This window comes from Dermochelys coriacea, chromosome 3 (assembly GCF_009764565.3).
Source record: "Dermochelys coriacea isolate rDerCor1 chromosome 3, rDerCor1.pri.v4, whole genome shotgun sequence".
Lineage (NCBI taxonomy): Eukaryota > Metazoa > Chordata > Testudines > Dermochelyidae > Dermochelys > Dermochelys coriacea.
In genome coordinates this window covers 17142881-17165713 of record NC_050070.1, presented here as the reverse complement: position 1 = coordinate 17165713, position 22833 = coordinate 17142881, and the positions used below count along the sequence as shown (strand labels likewise).

At 43.8% G+C, this 22833-nt stretch overlaps 1 protein-coding gene across 1 annotated transcript in view; it reads left to right on the top strand.

Annotated features, from left to right (window-relative positions):
* Nucleotides 1-22833, top strand: part of LOC119853485 (protein eva-1 homolog C-like) — a 260289-nt gene that overhangs the window by 106580 nt on the left and 130876 nt on the right. Inside the window, exon 5 of the mRNA XM_043510156.1 lies at nt 10782-10925. Coding sequence (XP_043366091.1) covers nt 10782-10925 — 144 coding nt within the window. The remainder of the gene's footprint in view (nt 1-10781; nt 10926-22833) is intronic.

Here is a 22833-nt window from a genome sequence, read left to right as displayed (position 1 = left end):
CCCTTTCTCAGCCCTGTAGGATGCTTTCCACTAGAGAGATGTCACTTAATTGTATGCCTCTTACATATTTCCTTCCATGTTCCCCTCAGAGACAGTAAGCAGAACTAGGAATTTACTGTAGGTTATGATTCTGGATAGAGGCACATTCTTGATTTGTGTACAACAATAAGTAATAAATAATATGATTTTATGAGACGTCTCCACTCAGTTTCCAGTTCCCAATTCCTCACTCTAACGTATGCCTTTGGAAGAGAGGGACTTATGCAGTATTGCTCCCTTTGTGAGGCCTTTAATTATAATTAATCAATGGATCCTCCTGACAAGTTAAACTCAGGGGTTACTCTGGGTTTTGCAGGATATAGTGCAATTTGCATGGGAAAAGAACAATAAATCTTTAAAAGGAAAATGAAATGAGTACTTTGCTTGCTATGCTGAACACATAGTTCAGAGAACATCCCTTTACAGATGGGTGGGGATTGTTTCTAGGGCTTTTATTTATTTATTAATTAACAACTCGGAGATTCTGTATGATTGATGTATCAGACAAAGGCATGTTGGACTAATTTACAGCAGGGCCTATGAAGATTTGTGATGCACCTATGAAAGAACAGGAGTACTCGTGGCACCTTAGAGACTAACAAATTTGTTAGTCTCTAAGGTGCCACGAGTACTCCTTTTCTTTTTGCGAATACAGACTAACACGGCTGCTACTCTGAAACCTGTCACTATGAAAGAACAGTTATTGCATTGGATCCTGAGTAGGTCCCTACCAAATTCACGGCCCATTTTGGTCAATTTCACGATCATAAGATTTTTAAAATAGCAAATTTCATGATTTCAGCTATTTAAGTCTGAAATTTCACGATGTTGTAATTATAGGGGTCCTGATCCAAAAAGGAGTTGAGGCAGGGGTTCACAAGGTTATTGTAGGGGTGGGTTGTGGTACTGCTACCCTTACTTCTGCGCCACTGCTGGCAGCGCTGCTGCCTTCAGAGTTGGGCAACTGGAGAGCGGTGGCTGCTGGCTGGGAGCCCATCTCTGAAGGCAGAGCCACTGCCAGCAGCAGCAGCGTGGAAGTAAGGATGGCCTGGTACAGTATTGCCACCTTTAGTTTTGTGCTACTGCCTGCAGAGCTGGGTGCCTGGCCAACAGCCGCCGCTTTCCGGTCATCCAGTTCTGAAGGTGGCACAGAAGTAAGGGTGGCAATACTGTGCCCACCCTAAAATAACATTGTGACACCCCTGCAGCTCCCTTTTGGTTCAGGACCCCCAATTTGAGAAACGCTGGTCTCCCCTGTGAAATCTGAATAGTATAGAGTAAAAGCATACAAAAGACCAGATTTCATGATCCATGATGTGTTTTTTCATGGCCGAGAATTTGGTAGGGCCCTAATCATGAGCAGCAAAACATTTCTGCACACACTCCACAATGATCACATGCTTGTGTGTTATAGCGAATTTTTTTTTAAAAGGGAAATTTTTAAAATAAATTAGATGGAAAAAATAATCCCTCACCTAGATTAACACTGGGGAGAAAAACAACCCCCCCACTTTCCACCATTAATGCTGTATCTTTGCTTTTTTTGCATTTGACTCCATTTAGGTAGTGAAATTAGAATGGTAAATTTAATTCATGGAGAATGCGAGGGATCCCAGAGGACTGGAAGAAGGTGATATATTTGCCCACCTATAAAAAGGGGAGTAAGGACAATCCATGGAATTATAGACCAGTCATCTTAACTTCAGTACTCAGAAAGATAATGGAGCAAATAATCAAACAATCCATATGTAAACACCTAGAAGATAAGGTGATAAGTAACAGTCAGTATGGATTTATCAAAAACCAATCATGTCAAACCAACCTAATAGCCTCCTTTGACAGAGTAACAAATCTTGTGGATGGGGAGGGGAGCAGTAGATGTGATATATCTGGACTTTAGTAAGGGTTTTGATACTGTGTCACATGATCTTCTTATAAATATACTGGAGAAATATAGCCTTGACAAACCTACTATAAGATTGGTTTTCCAACCTGTTGTGCACCTTACTTAGAGAGTAGTTATCAATGGTTCACAAGTGAACTGAAAGGGCATATTGAGTGGGGTCCTGAAGGGATCTATTCTGGGTCCAGTTCTATTCTATATCTTCATAAATGATTTGGGTAATGGCATAGAGAACGTACTTATGAAGTTTGCAGACAATACCAAGCTGGGAGGACAGGATTAGCATTCAGAGTGATCTGGCAAACTGGAGAAATGGTCTGATGTAAATAAGATTAAATTCAATAAGGAAAAATGCAGCATACTACATTTAGGAAGGAATAATCAGTTGCACACATACAAAATGGAAATTGACTGCCTGGGAAGGAGTGCTGCAGAAATGGCTCTGGGGATTATAGTGGATCACAAACTAAATATGAGTCAACAAAGTAACACTGTTGCAAAAAAGCGAAAATCCTTCTGGGATATATTAGCAGGAATAAGCAAGACATGAAAAGTAATTCTTCCACACTACTCAGCACTAATAAGGCCTTAACTGGAGTATTGTGTTCAGTTCTGGGCACCATATTTGGGAAAGATGAGGACAAACTGGAGAAAGTCCAGAGAAGAGCAACAAAAATGATTAAAGGTCTAGAAAACATGACCTATGAGGGAAGACTGAAAAAATTGGGTTTGTTTAGTCTGGAAAAGAGAAGACTGAGAGGGGACATGATAACAGTTTTCAAGTACATAAAAGATTGTTACAAGGAGGAGGGAGAAAAATTAACTGCAGAGGATAGGACAAGAAGCAATGGGCTTAAATTGCAGCAAGGTCGGTTTAGGTTGGACATTAGGAAAAACTTCCTAACTGTCAGGGTGATAAGCACTGGAATAAATTGCCTAGGGAGGCTGTAGAATCTCCATCATTGGAGATTTTTAAGAGCAGGTAAGACAAACACCTGTCAGGAATGGTCTAGATAATATAGTCCTGCCATGAGTGCAGGGAACTGAACTAGATGACCTCTTAAGGTCCCTTCCAGTCCTATGATTCTGTGTCTTCATCTAGCACATTGTGGAATTCAGTGCCATGGAATGCTGTGAAGGCAAAAGTATAAATGAGTTGAATTAGATGAGGTCATGGAGTTTAGGTCCACAAATGTGTATTAGCAAAGATGGTCAAGGAGCTGATCCCATGCTCCAGGTGTCCCTAAACCTCAAACTGCCATAAGCTAGGATTGGACTACAGGGGTTGGATCACTGGGTAATTGCCCTGTACTGTTCATTCCCTCTGAAGCATCTGGCATTGGCCACTGTGAGAGGACAGGATACTGAGGTAGGTGGACTATTGGTCTGACCCAGTATGGCTAGTCTTATGTATGTGACAGTATCCCTTGAAACCCTGACTGTCTTGCTGGGTCTGCTGGATTCTGGTTACCCTTTTAGAAATGGATGTTGGTTAGCTGTTGTACCAAGGGGAAATTAAAATGTGTGGCAATGAATAACCAAAGTACCTGCTTTAAGTAAATGAGGATGTGACTAATAGAGACTGGCTTACATTTGGAATTTTTGCCAAGGGGGGCAGTAAAGGAACAATCATGATAGCAAGGAGCTTTAAATGAACTAAAATATATTAGTTGCAGTGAGTCTGATGATAAGGCCACTGCATTATTGAGACTGATTTCAAGTCTTCACAGTTTTAAAACCACTTCAGTGCTGTGTGTGTGATGCTCACATAGGGTAAAATACTTCCTCATAGCTTTGTGGCTTCACTAGTCAAACCTGACATTTGATTAGAGTTTTACCAGCTCAGAGGTTAGGCTGATTAAGAGAGAGCAGATCCTGAGGATTATATCAGCCTAGCAACTCTTTAACACCAAATGCAACCGGTAGGATGAATTATCTGGTGAGAGCTCAGATTAAGAACTGTGAAAGGAGACTCTGCAGCAGGAGAGTTTGAGGGGATAATATGACAATCACTAACGCAAAATAATTCAACAACAGCGGTCCTCCCTTCCAATCCTTCAGCTGTAAAATGGTGGCAGAAGCAGGCAAAAAACCAAACCAGCCCCAAAGACTTGATGAGTTAAATGATTGAGTCCAGAGCACAATAGAATGGCTAGCAAACTCATTTTATACGCAGAGCAATTTCACATTTAACAATTTCACTGGAACTGAAGTAGCAAGCTGCATATCTGCAATGCACAGAAACAATTCAGGACTGCTCTGAAAACAGAGATTTACTCTTTGTCCTGTCTAAGTGGGGTCTGTTTGAATAACTATCCAGTGTAACAACCTAAAGTGCTTTTACACTGTGCAATAAGATTTGATCTACGTTATCTATGGGTGGGATTTAAAAGGCTCTCGGCATTGACCAAACTCAGTTCCTCAGTAACTGACCTCAGTGGAAGCAGTTAGGCCAATGCTAAATGCATTTGAAAATCCCATGCTGTATTTTTAGATTTCTAAAATGTGCCCAGTTACACATCTCTGGACACATGTATGTTATTTAACATAACAAACGCTAACATGGAACAAGAGAAAAACCAGACATTCCCCCAAATTAACACACTGCCTTCCTCCATCCAAACTACCACCCTGTCCCTCCCACACCTGTAGGCAAGAGCTGCTGTGAAAACACACCCACCTTTCTTCTCCCGCTACAGAAGTGAAGAAAGTAGTTTTTCCTATTTTGCATTCTAGTAGCACTTCAAGATCAGGGTCTGGGAGCCATGCAGAAGTTTGGGTCTAGAGTCTATGGGCAATCTGGACTCTGAATATTTTGCAGTGCAATCTTGTTTTTATGCCACCATGTTGTAGAAGAACACAGCACTGTACAATAGCTGTCATCTTGCTGTGAAGCTAATTCTGAACAGTCCACATGCTAGGGAGGGGACTGACACCAGTTTCCTGTCCCTCGATCTTTGAGGATGGACTACAAGTCTGTGTAGTCTTCTGAAATGATATACACACACACTCCTTATGGGAGTGTATTACAGGTTCTCCCACTAGGTCAATTTGCAGTCTATGAGTCTATGTGTATGTTACAGCCCTAATTAAACAGCCTTGGCTCATTTGCTCAAGTTGTAGCAACTTATGATTTTAGCTCCATGGGTTCCTTGTTCAATCCCCGGTGTGTTTGTTGGCCAGGATAGTGGTTGTCACACTTGCAGTAAACTTCTAACCTCAGAACTGATGATCCGTTTGGCTGGTTTGAACCTCAAATGCTTCTTATCCTTTTCCTGAACCATTCAGCTAGATCTCCTCAAGATCCACATTTCTGGCTTTTATTGGTTTACAATTGTGCTAAGTGGGATAGCCACTGTGAGCTACACATCTCCTTCCCAAGAGCAGCCAGTGTACCTTTCTGATAAGACAAGTAGGTAACATATTGAAAGTACACAAATGCCATTTTATTGGTGAAAATGGTGGTTCATTTATTTCTCACCATGTGGAGATCTCCAGACGAATTCCAGACTAAGTCCTATTTAATAAATAGAGGATTTTTTGAGTCTCAGTGCCAGAGGGCACTTAATAAGAGTGATCTCTTGTGCAGATTTCGCTGAATCAATGCCAGAAATAGCTTTCTTAATATTTCCACTATAGAATTTGTGTAATTTTAAAACAAGCCCCAGGTATTTTGGGATCTCTACATTACTCTCTGCATGCACCACATCATGCAACTCAACTTGAGCGTTTTGAACATTTTCACAGTGATGCTCCTGGGACCCAAGTGTAAAAAGAAAAGTTCAGAAATCACTTCTAAAGCTCTGAACATCATGGAGACTCCATGATTTATGAGAGTGTTGTAATCTCATCTATCACTCTGCTGTCTCTCAGACTTGTTATTGACATCTTCACTGTCAGTTAACAAGGAACTAAAGACTCTAGATTATGACATTTTGACATTCAGCTGAATGGCCTCCTTATCACCAGTGCTTTGAAGTGTTTGATGGAACTGGCCCTGTTTGGAGGGTCTGATGGCTCGCTGGCATTTTTTCATTCCATGTGTAATGCAGGGGATTGGCACCTGGATGATTTCTCACCTTGTTGCTTCTGTGAGCGCCTGAACCATTCCTGTTTTAACTGCATAACAAGTTTATGATGATTCTATCCACTTTGTAGTAGTAGAAGACAATCTTCCCCGTAAACATTTTACCAAATTTGCAGTGGAGTCATTGAGCCAAATTCTGTTCTCATTGACACTGGTGTAAATCTGAAGTAGTTCCATTAATTCCAAGAGAATTGCTGTACCTTTACAGTTACGTAAATGGGAACAGAATTTGTGATATTCTGTGTGCTCTTGACTCTATTGAAGTCAATGGGAGTTTTTCCAGAACTTGCAGCCTGGATGGGGGCTAAAATGGCTTTAGCCACCCTTGCAATCATGGCCTGCTGTGGGGGTTGGAAAAGCTCCCAGCATAATTTAGGCAGCTCTGGAGGCCTGTGTGAATTAAGTCAGCCTTCCAGGACTGCCCTCTGGGCTGCAGTGCTACACAGAATCTCCACATTGCCGGTGCTGCATTCCCAACACACCCACTCTGCTCCCTAGTCATGCCTGCGGCATGCTTCGTATGCATGTGGGCTTGCAAGGGGGTCCTTGAAAGACAACCTTACAGCTGTCATCTTCAGTTTCTGCAATGAGGGAAGCTTTCCCCCGTTAGAATTGTGGTGTTTAGAACCCTTTTATGCTGCTCTGGCCCCTTTTAAGCAGTGTACATTGGCTGGAGAGGGGTACGGACTTCATCAAAGGTACTTAATAAAGAAATAAGGAGGCGAGGTCTCTGCCCTGAGGAATCTACAATCAAAATGGCACACTGGTTCCATGGAGTGTTAAAATACAGAGATCAGTGTAAAGACCTGATCTTGCAAATGGAGACCTGCAGGTACATCTTCATAGCTGCCCAAAGTCTCATTGAAGTCAATTATGTGGTGCAAGTGTCAGCCTGCATGGATCTGCTTTGCAGGAGAGAGGCCCTAAATAACAGGGAAGATGGTGGTGGTGCCTGGAAATGGCGGTGAGATGTAGATGTAAGAAAGCAGGCAGCAGTATCTTCTATGTGAGGGAATCTGAAGGGCTGGGACACAAAGAGGCAGCACAGTATGTTAAGGTATAGGGGAGAGGATGTAGCTTGTCTGACAAAGTTCCTCCTCTACCTTGGTGGGTCTTGTGCTTATTGGCGGATTTGCTCGTCTTGGAGTTTCACAGCAGCCCTCAGCTTGGTTGTTTTTCTGAACCCACAGTCCAGGTCGATGACTCCTGTGTCTGACCAGGAGTTGGGAGGTTTGGGTGGAACCTGGGCCCGCCCTCTACTCCGGGTTCCAGCCCAGGGCCCTGAGGAATGCAGCTGTCTAGAGTGCCTCCTGGAACAGCTCCGTGACAGCTACAACTCCCTGGGCTACTTCCCCATGGCCTCCTCCCAACACCTTCTTTATCCTCACCATAGGACCTTCCTCCTGGTGTCTGATAATGCTTGTACTCCTCAGTCCTCTAACAGGCCACGTTCTCGCTCTCAGCTCCTAGTGCCTCTTGCTCCCATCCCCTCACACGTGCACCACAAACTGAAGTGAGCTCCTTTTTAAACCCAGGTGCCCTGATTAGCCTGCCTTAATTGATTCTAACAGCTTCTTGATTGGCTTGATTGCAGGTGTTCTAATCAGTTTGTTTATCGTAATTGTCTCCAGAAGGTTTCTGATTGTTCTGGAACCTTCTCTGTTACCTTACCCAGGGAAAAGGACCTACTTAACCTGGGGCTAATATATCTGCCTTCTATTACTCTACAAGAGCTTGAAGAAGGATCGGCCTGACTTCCGAGGCCCCCCATGGCAGGTCCGGGTGCACCCTGCCGGGCCTGGCTGCCCCCTTCCCCTGCCCGGTGTCTCTGCTTCCCTCTCGGGGCCCATGTAGCTCCATTGAGCCACCAGAAGTGATGCTAGACCCATGGTCCGGCATGGCCTTGGCCATGCCCTGATGCCCTGGCGACAGCCACCGCCCCAGCACTGCAATAAAACCCCAACGTGCCACGCAAATAAATAAATAAATAAAAATTACTGTCCTGTAGCCATCTGGCCCGACCCTGTCACACTTGTTACAGCTTATTCTTACCAGCACGTATTCCAAAGGGAGAGTACCTTCAGTAGTACATGCACCTTGTGATAACAGTAATGGGAGCTGCATGGCTAATTCTCCACACTCCCAGCAAGGTGGCGTTGCTCCTGAGTAGGGAGCATTGGAACATTGACTGTCCTGCATGAGAACAATAACAAATACAAGGAACAGACACTCCCCATGTAAGCTGCACGGGGCTTATATTGTTTTATTGGCTGTATGACAAAGAAGGATTGCTGCCTTCCAGGTGTTCCAATGGGGACCTCTGGCACTCAAAGGAAAAATTGCCTACAGAAGCTTGGGGGGTTCAGTATAAAAATCCTGACCTGTCGTCCTGTTCTTTTGTCATGCACAGCATGCAAAGTAAAATGTCACCTTTGATTTCAGAATAAAGACGCCCTCTGCTGGGTTTTGTATTCTGAATTCTCACCTGTCAGTTATGGCTCTCACTGCTTCAGCTCTAGCATTCAATTTCTTTTAGGTTCATTTTCTACCTCCTGGTTAGTTACCAAGATAGTGTTGTGTAATGAGTAGAGCTCAGACGTGTGAGTCAGAAATCTTGAGTCCTATTCCTGTCTTTGTTGCTGGGCGATCCGAGGCAGTTTGTGCCTCAGTTTCTCCATCTTTAAAATCGGGATAGTTCTTGAATATTACACTTGAGCTGCATAGACAAGAATGTCATGGTGGTTCATGACTGTTTATACAGTGCCTTGAGGTTTGGAATTCTGTAGAATGTACATTCTTATTATTTATTAATGTGATATCTATGAGCTCAGGTAACTAGATGATTAGGAATTATGATAGTATCTGCAGATATTACCCCCACCTTCTACATATCTCTGTATTATTGCTTTTAAAAATAACTTAATGTCTGAGAAATTTCTTTTATTCTATTTGTCCATATTCATATAGTTAATACCGAATATCACCATGAGACCCAAAATGCAGTCCAGTGTTTAGGTTTGTGAAAGTCATTTTCACCTTAGTTCATGAAAGCAACAGTGAACATCCTGATTTAAAATAATAGTTGGCTGAATATTCACCTTGTTGTTTTGCAAAATGTATCCAGGTGAATGGGATGGTCAAATAGGCCCAGCATTTCCAGCCACACTGGATAATTGCTGAATCTAAGCAGAACTAAGTTTAATTATTTTGGTCTTTAAATAGACATAGGGCTTCTCTACACTACGGAGCGCTGAAGCTATGCCACTGTAACTCTATAGTGTAGACGCATTCTACAGCAATGGAAAAGATTTATCCACCGCTGAAAGAACTCCACCTCCCTGAGTGGCAGTAGCGAGGTAGACAGAAACAGTCTTCCCTTGACCCGAGCCATGTCTACAGCAGGGATTAGGTTGGCATAGCTACAGTGCTCCGGGGTGTCAATTTTTGGCCTGGTCTACCCTAAAAATGTAGATAGACATAGCTACATACCTTGAGCACTGTCGCTATGCTGACCTAACCACTGGTGTTCATGCGGTGTGGTTGATGGAAGCTGCTTGGCAGGTGGGGGATGATGGAAAAACCCTTCTGTCACGAATGCATTTACACTGTGAGGTTACAGCGGCCTGCTGCAGTGCCGCAGCTCTGCCTTTGTAGCCCCACATAATGTAAACAAGCCCTATCACACCCGTGAGCGATGTAGCTATGTGAATCTAAATTTTTAGTGTATGCCCGGCCATAGTCAGGGTAAAAGTCTGGCCGCCTGTTAAGACAAATGTGGGAGTTCTCAGCTCTTTAGGTTCTATTGTTCCAGCCTGGAAGGTTACAGACTTGCAACAACAGTGCTCTGAATGACATAGTCCATGGTATTTTCACAATCTGAAGGTTTGGAGATTTGGAAAACTACCCCAACAAACAAAAAACATCAACCAGCCAACTAAAATAAACCAATGAAAGCAGGACCCCAAGCAGAGTTTCCATGTTCACCCTTTCAAAAAGGTGGAAAACCAGAGACACCATGAAGTCTACTGGGGAGTTCGCTATTGCTATTGATATGGAAGGCACTTAGATTCTACTGTCATGGGAATGCCATTATAAAAACTGAACATAGATACATGGGAATTCCACAAGATGATCCAAAGTCCTTAGAATTCATGTGCATTCTGGTCATGTGACATTCTCTTAGGTTAGCCTATAGGGTGGCATGTGTCTGTAGTGGATTGAGCACTGAACTGTCCCTTTGGAGATCTGGAGTCTATTCCCAGAGCTGCCACTGCTCTGCTGAGTGATGTTGGGCAAGCCACTTCATATATCTTGTGCCTCAGTTTCCCCATCCGTAAAATGGGGATAATAACACTCACCTCCTTTGTAAAATGCTTTGAGATCTGTAGAAGAAAAGTAGTCTGTAAGATCTAGGTATTATTATTTTCTCTTTCGTGGGTCATTTTTTCCCCTCTGAAAACAAACCTGCCTCATTTGTAACCTTGTTTATGTCAATGAGGAAGAAGGTTCCTGGTCTCTTTCCCCCTCCAGCCTGCAGTAGTTTGGTCACCTCTTATCTAGCCCATGATTTTGAACTGATGAGTTTAGAGTTGTATCCTCTTCATGGTGCAGGCTCGGAGGCCTTGAAATATTTCACGTCAATGTCAAAGTGCTGATCTGTTGTTCCTAGCCTACATTTGATAGGTTTTCTCCCAAAGGTTCTGATGAGGATGGCGTGCATTCAGAACAGTTACCTATCTTTTTCCCTTTCAGAGTGTCAGTCAGCCACAGCTCTCCAGCTCATGACCAGACGCTGCCATGGAAAAAGAAGCTGCAGTGTGTATGCCAGCACCTATGAATTCAGTGATCCTTGTTACCCAGGTGTCCACAAGCACCTCAATGTTATCTACACATGTGGTAAGCTTCTTTAACTTCATTTGGGAAACATGCTGGTTCAGAGATGACTTGTACCTGCCGATAGTGGGGGGAGGGGCACAAGTAAGGGCAGAGTGAGGGCAGCAACTTCAGCAGATGTTACTGAGCATGCTCAGTCCGTGTAAGCATGCTTAGTACAAGCAAAACAGTTATATCTGAGAGGGCACGTGACCCCCATGTGCCCTCTCCCTGCATTGCCTTTGTTCTGGCTCATGAACTAAGAGGTCAACCTATTGTGGCAATGCATGGAAGTTTGTCATTCATCAAACTGATTATGCAGTGTATGGCAACTCTGTTTGGGAATGTAGACTAACTAGGGGCCTGGCAGCCTCTGTGGATGGTTTAATGCTGAGTTCTTCCTGTCAGCAGGTTGATATGAAAAGCAGAATTTATGGAATGAATCTTTTTTAATTCATCCATCACCATCCTACTGTATGAGCTTTGGTGAAGGGATAACTCTGCTGATGCTCCCATTCTGAGTGGAGACACTGGCATATTGTTGTATTTGTTTGCAACAAGGTTTTGGTCTGTGGTTCTCAGTTTCTATCATTTTAAACAAAAATAATTAGAAATATTAGCACCCACCGAGTTAATGGAAAAACACCCCAAGATTTGTTTGATGGTATTTGCTAGCCAAAGTAGTGTGATCAGCGGTAACTATTACATGTACTCTATATGGTTCCGTGTGTCATAGTATTAGATGTACATTGTGGTTCTACTTAATCAGGCATCAGGGTTTCGCAGTAGAGCAATAACTATTCCCCTCCATGTTTCTGTGGTCTCAAAGCAGCATCTGGTCCATCTTTGTCCAGTGATGGAATTTTACTGATTTATAACATTCGGGAATGATTTGTTTAAGGGAATTTGCTAAGGAAGGTTGTTTATAAGTCTGTTGCTTCCTTTGGCAGTAGCGGACAGGGAAGTGTATTTTGAACGGAGGCAGCAGAAGCAGAGTGGATGTTGACACAGCTCTGTGAATTTTCCAACTGGGGGGTGCCCTGTGACTGTATTAGCTATTTTAGAGACCAGCAGGGAGAGGCTTCTTATGGTGATGGAATAGAGTCTGATGTGATGGAACAAACATTAACCTGAAATCTAATTACAAACCAAAATGAACCCAGGAGATGCACTTCCAACTGGAAATCTCTTCCTGATGCACATGCCACATTGCTGGGCCCCTGCGTTATGGGCCTGATCCAAAGCACACTAACGTCACTGGGAGTCTTTCTTTTTAACAAGCTTCGGATCAGATCCTGTATTACCAGTTGCTAGTCACTGTGACAGGTTGCCTCTTTTAAGATACCACCTGCTGTGCTGAGATACCACTGAGCCCGCTTGTTTTGCCAGCATGAGCCCCCTTTTTATTTGTCTTGCTGAGTCAGGCTCTTAAGTCTCCTCCAGCACACACACAGACAGGGCCACACCCAACTGCAGAATGACATAGACACTGAGATCAGCTCTGGGAAGACTTGGCTTAAGGGACTTGCCCCAGCACTCAGGTGTCCACCTGCCTTGGAGTGCAGACCCAAAGGTATATTGTCTTGTGCTGTAGAGAAATCTATACAATGCAAACTCATAAATTCACCCCCTCCCTAAAGATATACACAACTTCTTGCCCCCTCCCTAGTTAGAAATGACAGAAACTGTGTTTAATAATAAACAAAACAAATTTATTAATTATAAAAGGTAGATTTTAAGTAGTTAAAGAGAGAGCCAACAGAACAAAGCAGATTACTAAGCAAATAAAACAAAATACGCAAACTAAGCTTGATTCACTAAAGAAACAGGTTACAAAATATAATTTCTCACCCTAAATGTTGAATTAGGCGGGATGCAGAGTTTCTGTAGGTCAGCGTTCCAGTTATTTCTTCTCACAGACTGGACCCCTGTCTCAGTCTGGACTCACCCCTGCCTTTCCCTTCAGGTTAATTCCTTTGTCTCTTCAGGTTCTTTCAGAAGTCCTTCTTCTTGGGTAGGCAATGGAGGAGAGTCCCATTTGTCTTTCTCCCCACCCTTAAATAAGATTTACTTAAGGTGGGAATCCTTTTTTCCCCAAACTTGACGCCCCTTCCCTTTTAGTGGAAAGCTACAAGAAGTCCAAGATAATGTTTAGTATCAGGTGATAAGACCACCTGACCTAGTAGCACAACTATTAGCAACTAGTAGCACAACTACTAGGCACAACTACTGGAGATGATGGCATAGTGGTCTAAACATCAGGTTGGAACCCTAGATTCCTTAGGGCCGACGCATGACTGAGGTGATCAGTTAGATGTTATGCAGTTTGTTGTGTGTAGGTCTTTCAGATGAACTCTTAAAAATCTGGGAGCCTGTTAAATAACCCTTGGTACTTTTTGTAAAAGCAGTTATTTGCCCAGGAGCCCTTCACTAAAATCTCCTCATCCTGCATTGGTGTGCTTTGGCTACTGCCCTTAACGAAGAGCTCGCTGCATATCCATGCTGTTGCGTGTTCCATGTGTCCATAGCTTGTGGAGCACTTTAGGATCTTTCTGGGTGAAAAATGTTATAGAAGTATAAATGATTAGGGTTTTAAACTAGGCTAAAATATAGTATCATCATTTCTGGTCACAATAGGGTGACCACATGTCCCAATTTTATAGGGACAGTCCTGATTTTTGGATCTTTTTCTTATATAGGCTCCTATTACCTCCCCACCCCCGTCCCGATTTTTCACATTTGCTGTCTGGTCACCCTAGGTTACAATGACATAAACGGGATGAAATTCAATAAGAACATTTGCAAAGTACTACACTAAGGAAGGATCATCAGTTACACAAATACAAAATGGGAATTGACTACCTAGGAAGGAAGAAAAGAATCTGGGATGATAGTGGATCACTAAATATGAGTCAACAATGTAATAATATTGCAACAAAAAAGCTAACAACATTCTGGGATGTTGTAAGCAAGACAGAAGAAGTAATTCTTCCACTTTACTCAGCACTGACAAGACTTGGAGTATTGTGTCCAGTTCTGGGCACCACACTGTGAAAGATGTTGACAAATTGGAGAAAGTCCAGAGGAGAGCAACAAAAATGATTAAAAGTCTAGAAAACATGACCTACGCGGAAAGATTGAAAAAACTTGCTTTGTTTAGTCTGGAGAAGAGAAGACTGAGGAGGCATATAATAATAGTCTTTCAGTACGTAAAAGGTTGTTATAAAGAGGAGTGTGATAAATTGTTCTCCTTAATCACTGAGGACAGGACAAGAAATAATGGGCTTAAATTGCAGGAAGGGAGATTTAGGTTAGACATTAGGGAAAACTTCCTAACTGTCAGGATAGTTAAGCACTGGAACAAATTGCCTTGTGGAATCTCTATCACTGGAGTTTTTTAAGAACAGGTTAGATAAACACCCATCAGGCATGCTCTAGATAATACTTAGTCCTGCCTCAGTGCAGGGAACTGGACTAGATGTCCTAGATGACCTTCCCATCCTACATTTCTATGATGGAATCCTTTGTTAGGGCCAAAAAGGATACATGGCAGGATACAAGCTGTGACTCAGGCAAAACTCGACTTTGACTTCACAAGGAGTTTTGCCTGAGTGAATATTGGGTGGGGAAGGACTTCAGGGTTTGGCTTTTAGTGATGATGCATGTCATGCTGCACTGCTATGTGTGATCCTGCAGCCTGAATTCTGTCACTCTTCCTGCTCATCCACTGAATGAGGTGGGGGCAGTCTTGTGCCAACGGTGCTGTGGATCCACTGACGTGCTTCAGAGGGGACTGTGGAACTGAGCATGTTGATATAAAGGTTGGGATGGATGTGCGGGTGGAATATCATATTACTGAGACGTTTCTCTCTTAACAAACTTCAGTAGCTTTGATGACAGGTCAGCCAGGTTTGGCTCTGGTTCCAGAGCTTGGGGAGAGCTGAACGGAGAGGAATGTTTCCTGCTTTTAGCAATTCCTGAAAAACCTGCCAAGGGACTAACTGATGGAGTAACCAAAGGGTGACATTGACTATAGGCACCAAGCAAATGGTACAGTGGGGTTATTGGCAGAAACTTCGGCCTCCTTTTTGCTGTTGCAAGGTTTGTGATAGATAATATTGTAACCTGGAATATGATACATGGAACAACTGTGTACTGCCAGAACTGGGGAAGTGAGGCGACGTAATAGGGAGAGCCCTGTGAAATGTTTTCTTTTGTATAATTTTTTGTTTTCTTGTTTGGGAATTTTGTGGTGTTTCATTTTATCCACATGTGGGGGTGAGTGGGGTTGAGGTTGGCTCCTGTCACCAGTGTGAGCCTGTCCTACACTCGGCCTCCTGTAGTGGCTCCTGTCCCGCAGGGCTGGGCTGACTCCCTGCTCTGAGTGTTGCAACTTGGCACATGGTGTTGCAGCGCTGCTCAGGTTTGGCCCAGTTGTTGCCCCCATCATGATGACAGAGGGGAAGCTGGGTCAAACCTGAGTGGTGCTGCATCCCTGTGTGCCAGGTTGCAATACCCAGTGTGGGGAGCTGGGCCCAGCCCCCCAGGACAGGAGCTGCGAAGTTGCTGCTGCGGGGTGAGTTTTTTTTTTTAAATCCATTTTATATGTTTTTTCATTTTATTTCATGTTATTTCATATTTGCAATAAACACAGGGCTCTACTAATAGGTGTTTCCCATCGCTGACCTCTCTGGCTTGCGATTCTGTGATGATCACACCCACTCCTACAAAATCCTACCAGCCCCAGCGTTTATACACTGCTCTCCTCTAAATTTTCCATTGAGTTCAAAGGGAGCAGAGTCCAATACGTATTCTAAAGATGGGGCAAAACAGGTGTGGTATTGGGAAATGCGCTTTAACTTCCCAGAAAGATAGTCTGGTGGAGGAGCATTGCAGAAGCCCATGTTCTGATTCACAGACACAAGGGGATCTGCATCACTAAATAAAGAGGATCTCTTTCAAATACTTTTGGCCCAGAGTGATCATTGAACATCATCACAGGTACCTTTAGTTTTTTTTTAAACAGCAGGTCATGGAAGTTCAACCCAGCTGCTATACTGGCTTTAGACCGTTCTCCAGTTCCATATTTTATTGTTAAATTCCTCTTAGGCATCTAGAGTTATGCTGATTGAATCTGGTTTCAAGTTGTAAGTTAATAATTACAGGTTTCATCTAACTTGCTGTTTAACTCTAGTTTTCATCCCTGCTTGAGTAGTTTATTGTAATTATTCCAGCCATCAGGAGGGTCCTGTATTATCTCAGGTCAGCATAATAGGATCACTTCTCAGTCCTCTGAGTATCATGTTATATCCTTTGCGTTTTGTATGAAACTCCTATAGGCATAACTTAGCTGCAATGGAAATAGTACAAGTTATCTTGTATGTAGAAGATGACTGAAACAAGCAAGTAATTGGCAGTCTCATTAGATAGTGATCTCTCATGTACATTAGGATTCCATTAGCCGAGTCAGGGAACAGATGAAAATCCTCCAACATAAAAACATTCCAAACCTGAAAACCGGTAAGACTGAAATTTTAAAGTTTGGTTCGGTGCCAGGTTTAGATAATGGTACAGTGTGGAAGGTGGGTTTTCCCAGTGTGCAGCTCCCCACTACTGGATTACAAAAAAATGAAAGAGAGCAAAGGCAAGTAAATTCAGGTTAAGCAGAAAATGCATGTGTTGGGGCCACTTTCTGAGCATAGCACCTTTAACCAGACCAAGTCACAAAAGATTTAGTACAGCTCTTACTTTAAAATACCTCTAAGCTATTAGCCCATGGCAGCAAACAAACTAAAGCCTGTATTTCAGTTTTAACAAGAGCTTTAAACTCTTTCTTATAATGCTACATAACTTTGCAGTCTACAATCAGTGCTGCTAGAGTGTTTGGGGTCATTGTTGTTTTTGTAATAATTATTTGTAAGGATTTCTTTGCTCGTGGCCTCCTCCTTTCTCTAAATTTCCCATTCTATTCTCAAGGGCTCTTTCTTTGTTCCTTTTGACCTTGCAGTTTCTTTCATGTCTCCTTATTTCCTCCAGCATCCTCAATTTGGTTCCCTATTCCATGTCCCTGGCAGCTTTGAGACCTAAGCCCTAGATCAGCAAAGCACTCAAGTATGTGCTTAACTTTAAGCAACGAGTATTCCCATCTCTATTCAGGAAACCACATAAATGTGTGCTTAATGTTCAATCTGTGTTTAAATGCCACTGAAGATAGGCAAACACTTAAATTCCTTTCGGATTAGGCCTGGGATGTCTCACAAGCTTCAAGTTAAGTAAATGCTTAAGTATTTTGCTGAATTGGGATCAACTGATGATTAAAATGGCTCATTTTCGACATGAACATTATGATGATCTCTTGATTTAATGGAAACAAACAAACAACAAAACAAATCCTCCCCTCCCCTAACAGGCCTATCAGCTTTTCCTCCACGAGGGCTCTTTTAAGTAGCTTCTTTCAGTTACATAAAATGGTGTTTCTCCTACTTTTGGAGGCAGCTGTGCTCCTAGATGTCTGCTAGAAGAGCCCCTATTTCCTGAGAAACGTGTCCAAGGAGACAGCTTTGGTTCTCTATGGGAACAATCCTTTCTTAGCTGGGCATTGGAATAGGTGGCCTAAAAAGTCTCTTCCATCACTAGTGTCCATTCTCTTCAAACAGGCACATTAGCTAGAAATGGGTTGGTGGTGGGATAGATGACTGGGGAACTTTGAATCCTTTTTTTATTGAAGAGTCTTTCGGCAGATTTGAGATTGGTGAAGTCATGGGAAAGGAGAACTTTTTAGTAACTTTTCTAGGATCTGACCTCTGAGCAGCTTGTCCATGCACAAATAGACGAAACTTTGTCATCGTTTTATTTTTGAAATGAATGGCCATAGTGTGTATGTGTGCAAGGGTGTTCGGCTTTCTGCAATCAGAAAGTTGGCAGCCCCCTATGCGTGTGTGTGTGTGAGATCTGTGCTTGATCCACAAAAGATACGAGTTACTACAGCCCTTAGCGATGTGGCTTTAGCTCCAGCTGTAGCAGCTGAGGCTTTTCATCTCTGGAGCTTCCCAGTTCAATCCTCGGTGTATCAACCGAGGTAATAGTATCACACTACGATCCTAATAGTGTGAGACTTAGGACACTGCTTATCCAAAGCCATACTGGTTAGGCCTTTTAGACGATGTCACAGGTATGCACCAACTCCCAGTGCCCATATCACTTAAACACAAAAAGGAGGAGGAGAGAGACATAGATAGAAAAACCCTCTGAGCCCGTTATGTTAAATGGGTATGAAGCGGGGAGGGGAAATGATGATGGGAAGGACAAAGACTCCTGTGGGGGCTGAGAAATGAAGAGAGGAAGTTTGGGGTGAGGTGCTGGAGAAAAAGCAAGAGTTTTAAATTGCCCCAAACTGATGCTGATAGGGCAGCCATTCTTCTCAGGAGATAGGTGTGTGAAGAGGCCCAGACACACGGGGAGCCTTAAAAGTAGAGAGTGAAGGTGTTAGAAAAAAAATTAATAAACAATGAGCATGTTCAAAATAGCAAAGAAAAGGAAGACCATGGTTTTTGGTCCCTACTATTTTCTCTTAACTTTATACAAGAAATTACTTGTCATGGTGGAAGGGTACATTGCAGACATCTCCCTGAATTAAAAACAATTGAATGTAAAATTAGAGTATGGCTCTTTCACAGGAATAAAGCACTCCAGAATGTGGATTAGTGATCTATTGGTGGGGAAGGACGGACTTGTAGTTAAGGTATTGTTTTGGGATGTGAGAGGCACCTAGATTCAACTCCTGGCTCTGCATGTATGACCTTGAGCAAGTAGCTTAATCTCCATGTGCCTTGGCTGCCTATATGTAAACGGAACTAATAATAATTATCGCTTTCTCGTATCCTTTGTCTTGCCTTGTCTATTGAGATTGCAAGTTCTTCATGGCAGCAAATGTCTCTTATTATGGGAGCACATAGCATAACAGGGTCCCTATCTTCCCTGAGGCGTCTAGGCACTACCATAATATAAATAATAGTAACATTAGTGCACTTCCTAGGTGAATGAAGACCCCTACATTGCACCTGAGGATGCAACAAAAGACTTACTAATGCACACCCTGGAGTTGCTGATTGCTGCATTATTCCATTTCAGTAGACTCTCACAAACTCCACTTCTGCCAGAGGCTCAAGCATTGATGTCAAATACAGAGCATAAGATTCAGTTGCACAAGACTTTTGCCTTCGATGGCTTTTCGAAAATCGCAAGCTTCTCCCCTCCCCCATTCTTCATATCCCTTTCATGTTCAGGGCAATCACAGGAATGGGAATTCTTCACATCTCAGATAATTTCCTGTTGCCTTGTGTGAGGGGAGGGGACATGTCCTCATCCCACTGACAGCAAGCTTAAAGAACGTCCTGCCAGGCTGGTGCAAGGAAGTTTCACGCCCTAGGCGAAACTTCCACCTTGTGCTGCCCCCCCCACCCTGAGGTGCCCCCCCCGTAGCAGCTCTCCGCTGTCCCCTCCCTCCCTCTCCTTGGCCCGGGGAGCCCCCCCCCACAGCAGCTCCCCGTCCCAGCTCACCTCTCCTCTGCCTCCTCCCCGAGCACACCACCGCTTCTCCCACCTCCCAGGCTTGCGGTGTCAATCAGCTGTTTGGCATGCAAGCCTGGGAGGGAGAGAAGCAGAGTGGGGTGGTGCTCAGAGGAGGAGTCTGAGCAGAGGTGAGCTGGGGCTGGGAGCGGTTTCCCTGTGCGCCGCCCCCCACCCCCCCGTTACTTGCTTCAGGCGGCCCTCCCCGCACCCCTCCTGCCCCAGCTCACCTCTGCTCCACCGCCACCCCCAACCACTTGGCACCCTAGGCGACCGCCTAGTTTGCCTAGTGGTTGCACCGGCCGTGTGTCCTGCACTCAGGCAGTGCCAGTTAGGCGCCCATGTAGAGCTCCCTTTACTTGGAGAAGGGGAACTTAAAAAGGTGAAGCTGGCCACAGACTGGGGTGGGGGGAAGTTTGCCCAAGAACAGAGGCTGCTCGTGAGCCCAGGAGCCAAGTGAGCCCAGCCCAAGGCAGTGACTCGCCTTCCCTTCCCCTGACCCGCTCAGTTTAGGATGAACAAACCTTGCTGCCCTGAAAGGGGATCTGAACATCTGCTCTCTGTCAGTGCCCTGTAACTGCATCTGAGGAGCAGCGCTAGGGACTACACTCAGAAAGGCCCCTGGGACTGAGCTTAACTCCCACAGAGAACAGTGAGCTTGCCCAGGAGTAGGGGAGCTGGAGAGGACCCAGGGGCAGCAGACTTAAAAAAAGATGACAGCCATGCCCAAGCTGCGAGCTGGCCAGCTACACCTTGTCATAAACTTGGAGAAAAAGAAGCCAAGGTAGCTGAAAAAATCGGAGGTAATGGTATGCACACACCAAAGAAATGTTGAGTTACTCTCTGAAATTGAAGAGCAGAGGAAATACTAAACTGTAAAGAAAACAGGATAACCTTTTAGTGAGAAGAGAGAAAAAGAGACACATTGATGTTCATGTGGTCCATACCAGGGGTTCTTAATTTTTTTTTTGGCGTCCCCCCTCAACATGTATAAAATCTCCACGGCTCAGCTGTGCCACAATAACTGGTTTTCTGCATATAAAAGCCAGGGCCAGTGCTAAGGGATAGCAAACAGGGCAATTGCCTGGTGCCCCATGCCATAGGCCCCCCCGCAAAGCTACATTGCTCAGGCTTCAACTTCAGCCCTGGGTGGTGGGGCTCAGGGCCCCAGGCTTCAGCCCCATGCGGTGGGGCATCAGCTTTCTGCCCTGGGCCGCAGCGAGTCTGATGCTGGCCTTGCTTGACGGACCCCCTGAAACCTGCTCATGGCCCCCTAGGGGGACCCAGATCCCTGGTTGAAAACAACTGGTCCATACTAATATATCTTAGTTGCTCATGGTATCAGATGCCTGCCTCAGAGTTAATCTAATGAGCATGTCATCAGCAACCTGCAGAAGCTTAAATGCACTAATAAGTAAGCATCAAGCTTTTTGGCATTAACCTCAATTATGAGCTGTTGAGTGACTATTGAACTAAGTGTTGGCCATTCACAGCTGAGATTTTCCTCTAAATGCAGCCTGCAGTCTTACATGAATGGACACAATATGCCAACCTCTTCATGGGACACCTTGAAGAAGAATTTCTAGACAAATGCACCACAAAACCAATGATATACCTGCGATACATTGATGATATTTTCATCATCTGGACAGCTGACGTAAAATCCCTCATAGATTTCCACCACAACTTCACCACCATGAATCCATTAAACTCTCTCTGGAACACTCCCACATTAGCATCAACTTTCTGGACATGACAATCAGCTTCAACAATGGAATCCTACAGACAACTATATACAAGAAACCCATGAATCACCACATCTACCTTTATAGATCCAGTAGCCACCCCAAATACACCAAGAAATCTGTTATCTGCAGCCAGGCACTCAGATACCACAGAATATGCTCCGAGGAGAAAGTCCAGGATACACACCTTAACATACTAAAAACTGCCTTCATCAAACAAGGACACTCCACCAGAGAAGTAGATCGTATCATGGAATGTGTCACCCAAATACCACAAGAGAACCTGCTTCAGTACAGAAATAAAAAACCCTCCGACCACATACACGTAGTTGTCACCTACCACACCACACTGGAAGTCTTATGGTGCATGATCAAAAAACAACAACCGATACTTGATGGGGATCGCATCCTAAAAGAAATCTTTCCTGAAACCCCACTTTTGGCATTCAAACAACCCCCCAACCTCTCCAAGGTCATCGTCCGAAGCAAGCTCCCTACAGACCAGGACACACCAACTCAAAGCGGCACCAGATCCTGCCAGAAAAACAGATGCAAAACCTGTAGACGTATCTCCGTTTCTATCATGATCAACACCCCCCACAACACACCTTTCAAGTTCCATGGATCCTACACATGCTGATCACAACATGTACTGTACCTCATCCAGTGCACTAAATGCCCCAATAACAACAATGTGGGTGAAATCAGACAATCGCTATGCTCTCAAATGAACTCACACAGGAAAATGATAAAAGACAAAAACACCCTGTCACCTGGGGGTGAACGCTTTTCACAGAGCAATCAATCTATATCTGACCTATCAGTCCTCATCCTCAAAGGAAACCTGCACAACACTTTCAGAAGATGAGCCTGGGAGCTTAAATTCCTAATTTTGCTAGACACTAAACATCATGGTCTTAATAAAGGCAAAAAGAAAAGGAGTACTTGTGGCACCTTAGAGACTAACAAATTTATTTGAGCATAAGCTTTCATGAGCTACAGCTCACTTTATCGGATGCATGCAGTGGAAAATACTGCAGGGAGATTTTATATACACAGAGAACATGAAACAATGGGTGTTATCATACACATTGTAACGAGAGTGATCAGGTAAGGTAAGCTATTACCAGCAGGAGAGAAAAAAACCTTTTGTAGTGATGATCAAGGTGGGCCATTTCTGATTTATGGATTATTACAAGAAACTGTAACCCACTGACCTCTCTTTTTGTCCTGTGACTACAGGGATGTTAATGGGCCACTTCATCTTGAACGGTCCCTTTGAATATGTGCTTGCTTATGCTAAGATATCTGTTACATCTTGTATTAAGATGTGACACTCTTAGGTCTGGTCTACACTATAGACCTATATTGGTATAACTATGTTGCTCGGGGTGTGAAAAATCCAAACCTCTGAATGACATTGTTATACCGATCTAACCTCCTGTGTAGACAGCACTATGTTGGCAGGAGAGCTTCTCCTGTTGGAACAGCTCCCGCCTTTTGGGGAGGTTGATTAACTACGCTGATGGGAAAACCCTCTCCCATTGGAGTGGAACATCTTCACTAAAGTGCTACAGCAGCGCAGCTGCATCAGTGCAGATGCACTGATCCAGTATTTT